This window comes from Geospiza fortis, unplaced genomic scaffold (assembly GCF_000277835.1).
Source record: "Geospiza fortis unplaced genomic scaffold, GeoFor_1.0 scaffold1303, whole genome shotgun sequence".
Lineage (NCBI taxonomy): Eukaryota > Metazoa > Chordata > Aves > Passeriformes > Thraupidae > Geospiza > Geospiza fortis.
The window spans coordinates 873,088-879,075 of record NW_005054495.1 but is presented as its reverse complement, the minus strand read 5'-3'; the positions used below and the strand labels follow the sequence as shown (position 1 = coordinate 879,075).

The following is a 5,988-nucleotide window of genomic DNA, read 5'->3' as shown; positions in this document are numbered from 1 at the left end:
AAGTGCTGACAAATCTGGAGTGGCAATGCTATTCCAAATGATGTAGCTCAAGTCTGACTTCAGCATTTTCACAAAGGCAAAATAGACATGGAAAATTCAGTTTCACTGGCAAAGAGAAAATAGTTCCTTATTGAAGGCTGCCAGAAAATTCAAGTTCCTCAGTAGCACAATGCAGTTTTGATAAGGAGATGCCTGTTTCAGGTACAGAAGAGAGTCCTGCTGGTTATTAGTAACATATGTGTTTTCTGTCATTGTAACCATAGTTCACAGGAGTGTAGCTGCCCTGCATGGAGAAAAGGTGACAGCACTAACTTGGAAATTGAGCTTTTATGGAGGGCTGGACAAATGTCTCAAAGTCTGTTGAGGGAGCCTCGTTAACCCTTTGTTGTTGTCTGCAGTGTCCTCTTGCAGCTGGTGAGGGTTGGGCACTCCTGGCCCTCAGCAAAGAGCCAGGGCTTGCCACATGCTGGGCTGCACAGTTCCACACCCACAGAACACTGACCTGGGAAGGGGGGAGAGTTAAGGAAATATTTGTCAGTAAAATGGGACATTTTCATAGCAGCTAGCCAATATAATCAATATAAACCCTGGTTTTATTTCATGTTAGGCCAAAGCATAAGTTCCAGTAGACAGAGCATTGAGTGTGTGTTATCAATTTTTTTTTTTTTTTTAAAGACTTACTAGTTCATGACTAATTATTCACTTTTAGGATGTGTTTGCCTTTTTGATCAGACTCCCTCAGGATTTTCATTTGGAACAGGAGTGTGCTTTTGAAGGGAATTGCTCCCTGCATTTCTCCCACTTAGCACACTTTGGTTTACATGACAGAGTGGGGTGTGTTGGAACCCTGGATGCTGAGAATTTTAGATTTTCTGTGCTGAGAGGCACTGACTCCCAAAAGAACACTATATTTGACCTGAGGCCGTGGAGAAGGCTTCCAAAATGGAATTATAGAACTGGGATTGTGGGTGTGGAGTTTGAATAGAAGTGTGTAATGTCACATGGGGAAAATTTAGAGTTGAAGGTTTTAGAATATAGTAATATATATAAAGCAAGACAGAGGTTTTAGGGTGGAGGCTGGTCCTTCTTCACCTTCTTCTTCTCCTTCTTCTCCTTATTCTCCTTCCTCTCCATGGATTTGGGTGGTTTTGTGTAATTGGATAGAAAAGTTCACATTGTGCGCCACGGGTGATTGGTTATTGGTTAAAAATAATTTAGGTGTAATTTCTTAATTGTACAGTTTATCCTTAAAATACCTTGTAGGGAGAGCTACACTGCCATTTTTTACCTTGTCAAAGTACTGCAGAACTCACAGCTTGTGAGACTGTAACATAGATAAGAATGAATGAACATCTGAGTCCAAACAAGAAATACCGTCTAGTGATTTAATCCTGACCTTGGCAGAAAAGAAGCAAAGAATCCATTAAGGTGGATGCATAAACTGGATTAATTTTGGTTAAAACTAAACAAGAGGTATGTTCCAAAAGTGTATCTAAAGTCCTGCAGATGGCAGTGGCTGCCAGGCCCATTGGCTCGGGCTGGAGTCAGCATGAAGTGCTCTGCCCAGGCAGGTACAGGATTGAACCCTGCAGAGCTGTTTCTGTGTGCTGTGCTATGTGCCAATGGAGAGCTGGGCACATGAAAATGCAATTTAGGAGAAAAACTTCTACCTTACATCATTAGATTATGTACTTACGTATTCCCATTTTCCCCTGATATTATTCTGACTTCTTCAGCTCCCATGCAGCCTCTGTCTGCATGACCTAGTTGCTTTTTCCAGAGAAACTCAACTTTTGAAATGTTCCCAGAAATTTCTGTATCAATGTAGTTCAAGTATGTGTTGCCTGGTTTGAAAGTTCCCCTGCCAAAAGAAAAGCACAGAAGTGATGCTCAATGTTCTACACACAAATGAGGAGGAAAAGAAAACTTGACTATTGGGAATAAGAGAGATGAGCTGAGGGGTGCCATGAGAGTTGGGGCTTTGAATGCTACTGCTGTAATTTTATGAGCTTTTTTTATAGTTTTGCTGAAATTCCTGTGCCTTTCAGGATGAAAACACATATCAGTTAGCACAGCCTTTCTCAGTATCACCGTGATTTATTCTATACATTACTTTTGAAAAATAAGATCTATCTTCAAATAAATCCAAGTCAAAAAGTCCTCTCAGTGTTTCTGGTTGCTCTCAACCATGAAGGAAATTGAAAATTATAGTTTACATTTGTGCCTTCTGTGCTATCACTGTTCGCTCTAACAGAACACACACTGCAATGTGACATTAACATTGAAATTATCTGTGGGTTTATTGCTGCAGTGGTGTATTTATAGCCAAAGGCACTCCTAGTACAGACCAGTAATGAGGCTCTGTTCAAACACAGAGGAAGTTGGTTTTGTAATGTGGAAGCTGGGTTGCTGACCAGCATCTGTTTGTTGGGATTTAAATTCACATTTACTGGAAAAAGCCAGGCTGAGTGGACAGGAATCCCGTATTCCAGCACAATTCATGGGGGACCTGCAACTTTCTTATTCACATATTCCCCAGAGGAGGGGATAATTGGATGACTGCACATCACTGAGCTCTTTGTATTCTCAGAGATCACCAAATCTTGTTTGAGTCCAGCAGCAGCCACAGAGCTCTTGCCCACTTTGCTGGGCTAACATCAACCTCAGAAAACAAAAGAAAATACAGAGTAAGAGGGAGCAGCAAACAGATTTTTACCACAGTCTGCAGGACAGGGAACTTCCATCACTTATCAGCTACAGTGTAAATCACAGAGCACACAGAACAAGGTGACACGTGTAAGAAAAGCTGAGTATACATTCCATGTGCTAGCAGTGATAGAGCCACGTTTCCAGCAGCCACATTAAACTTACTTGTCAATGGTGTATTTTTTTCTGAAGCCATTTGTTCCAGTCAAGGCTACATCTATATTTCCCTTCATGGTTTCTGTTGCACATACTTTGACATGTATCTCTTTTCGCCAGCCTTGGGAAGCAAAATCAAATGGATTACAGTTGTAAGGAGATTTCTTTCCTAAGGGTTAAATTTATTATATGTTTCAGTGTCTCTAAGAGAGAGAAAAGGATTGCACAAACATGCTTATAAGCAAAAAACACCTCTGACAAATTGAAGTTCATTTATTAATGTTCCTATTAATTTTCCATTTATTAATTTTCCCCAGTCCTGTGGCTATTTCTACATTAATCACAACTAAACTGTATTTCTTATTACTCCCTGTCATTTTGACTTGATGGGCTTGGGAAAAATATCCTGAAATGCTCCAGTTTTATAAATTTTGCCAATAAAAAAAATGCAACATTTTTAAATTTAAAATTATGCATTTCCAGCATAAAATTCCTTCCAATTTCAGCTTTATGGAAGTTTTGAAGTCATCATGTAATAACCAAGTTTAACCCAAAGGTGAGCATCATTTGATCTGTTTTTACAATTATCTCAGCTTTCCAAAATAATGCTGGTACTGCATGTTCCTAACACCTAAAATTCTGGATGTTTTATTGAGTGCAACTCATTAACTGTAGCAGCTCTGCAGAAGTGTAGGGTCCTTTTTCACACATAATTCATTGCCTTTTTAGAATACACCACAAAATGAGCACTTACGAGCATATGGAGGGGAGGGCCCTGTGTTTAAATAAACTTTTTGCTCTTCTTTTTCAGTTTTATGTAAAAACTTATCAGCATAATGACCCATCAGTGGGCATCCTTCTTCTGGACATGGAAAGCAGTCTCCCTGGGGGGAAAATAAAAATGTGTGTTATAAGACATCATCTATTTAAATCCTACTTCTTGAATTTTAGAAAGTTACGGTATTTCAGCTTTTTCCCAGTTTTTTTTTTTTTTGTTTGGGTTTTTGTAGGTCCTTGCTTCTCAGTTCAGATCATATCTTCAGTATTTATCATTGTGGTTGAAAAAGGAGTTGAGGTGGTCAGTCATCTTATTTCATCTTGCTGAAAATCAGAGAGAAACAGGTTGGACATCTGGCCTAATTCCTTGTGGTCTTGCAGGGACTGTAAGTAAATACCATAAAGAGTGTTGTGCCTTGCTACCTGATCTGTAAAATCCAGGTAATATATTCATCTTTATAACATCCACTGGAAGGTTTTCTGCTGGTTATAGGATGCATAACCACATTTCCAAGTGGGTCTGAATATCTTACCCATATGGTAAAAATATTTATGTTTAGGAATACTGGAATTTGGGAAGGTTGGGCTTTCCATTTGGGATTTGTTCTGTCAGCTCTTTATCCTTTATTCCCATGCAGAGCCTTAATGAATTCAATCTACCTACACAGATCAGACAATCAGATCAAGAGCTTGACATCCATTAAAAGAAGGTAAAACAAGTTAAGCATGAAAGCAGATTAATTGCAGTGGGAAAAAATAGCTGTGCTGTGTTTAGGTAGTTCAGTTTTGATATGTGGGAGGTTCTGTTCGAACTGGTATTTGTGGACCTATGGCTATTTGTGCATTTGATGAAAAAAAGGCAAAATGATCATCATCCCTTCTCCATTGTGAAATTGCTTGGGTTTGGGTATGGTCTGAATGAAGGTAGTCAGTGGTTCTGAATGTCCCCTGTGCCCATATTCCATGATCCCAAGTGTAGAAGTTGTCCCAGGAATTATTTAAAGAAATAATTAGGCCCTCAGATAAATCCAGACCTGGCACTTACCAACACAAACTCTCGGTATGTGTCACACTGGTACCCAACAAATCCATTTGGAGTGATGATGCTCTCAGCATAATACCTGAGACTTCTTTTGTGTCCACATCCAAAGGATCTGTATGCTGGGAAAAAAAAACCAAACCAACAAAATCCCCAACAGGTAAAAAGTGATTAAAGCAATACATTAACGTAAAGTCCATGCCAATGAAACATTTTGGGGTCTCTTTTCCTCAAAAGCACTTGCACATATAGTGATGTCTCAGGTAAAAGAAATAACAATGATTAAAAGACATTTAAATTGTGAATTATTTGGTTTTGTAGTAAGGCAGTGTACTTATGCCTACATATATTATTTTCTGTTGGAAAGAGGTCATTTTTAACAGAGGTGGAGATGCACAAGGTGAAACAAGAAACATTTGGGAGTGTTCCCCTTTGATATTTTAAAGACTGGAATATTTCATAGCTACAGTTTTTGTAAAGCATACAGTAGTTACAATGAAGTAGTTTCCCTTTTCTTACAGTTATCACAACATTCTGTAAAATCACAGTTTCCACTAATTTCTAGAATTAAAGGTAATTTTAGCAATTATTATAAATTCTGTGGCTTTTGGTGTTTTTAAGCACTAGAAAATCTGCAGCCATTTGATAGCAATTCTGTGGAATCCTCTGAAAAGCAGGATATTTGGCAGCATGTCCTTGGCTTTGTCAGAACTCTTTGAAACAAGTACTTTTTCCCATCACACTGAAATTTATAAGCAGCCAGTAAGGAACGAAGGAAGTGCTATTTGGGTTACATTTACATGTCCCTTATAGCAATGTTGTCTTCCTTGTTTTCAAGGTCTCTTCTATATCAAAAATCCATATACTAGAGTTAGGTTGTTTGTATAAAAATGGGTTTTATTCCACTTCAGCAAGTGGTGGGGGCTCACCAAACCACAGGGGCAAGTCTGGGGGGCACTGAAGTGGTTGCAGACTACCGCAGGTTGGAGTGAAATCAAAATTTCCCCCAATGGAAATGTTTATGCATCTTAAAGATAGACCAGCTGGTGTTGACCAGTTGACACATTGTTCCTTCCATAAGAAAAGAAAAGAAACCCCACACTAAAATCTCTTTGAAAAGTCCTTGTTGTCTGTTTTTTCTTGGAAATAATCTGCATCATCAAGGCTTCCTGAGTATGTTTTCTTAGTAGCTCCTTCTTTAATTCAGAAGGGTTTGTGCTTTTAAACCCTCAGCTCTTACAGCTGGCTCAATTTATGTTAGTGGCAAATTCACTTAACACCTATAGTCTTTCTACTGCATCAAAAACTGT

General features: G+C 38.8%; 1 protein-coding gene across 1 annotated transcript in view; it reads right to left on the bottom strand.

Moving 5' to 3' along the window:
- Window positions 1-438: 438 nt before the first annotated feature.
- The window catches only part of LOC102034480 (pancreatic lipase-related protein 2-like), an 11,655-nt gene continuing 6,105 nt past the window's right edge, over window positions 439-5,988 (bottom strand). The window contains exons 8-12 of the mRNA XM_031063322.1: window positions 4,685-4,800; window positions 3,617-3,746; window positions 2,872-2,983; window positions 1,697-1,861; window positions 439-502 (exon numbers count right to left, since the gene is read on the bottom strand). Of these exons, the coding sequence (XP_030919182.1) occupies window positions 439-502; window positions 1,697-1,861; window positions 2,872-2,983; window positions 3,617-3,746; window positions 4,685-4,800 (587 nt within the window). The remainder of the gene's footprint in view (window positions 503-1,696; window positions 1,862-2,871; window positions 2,984-3,616; window positions 3,747-4,684; window positions 4,801-5,988) is intronic.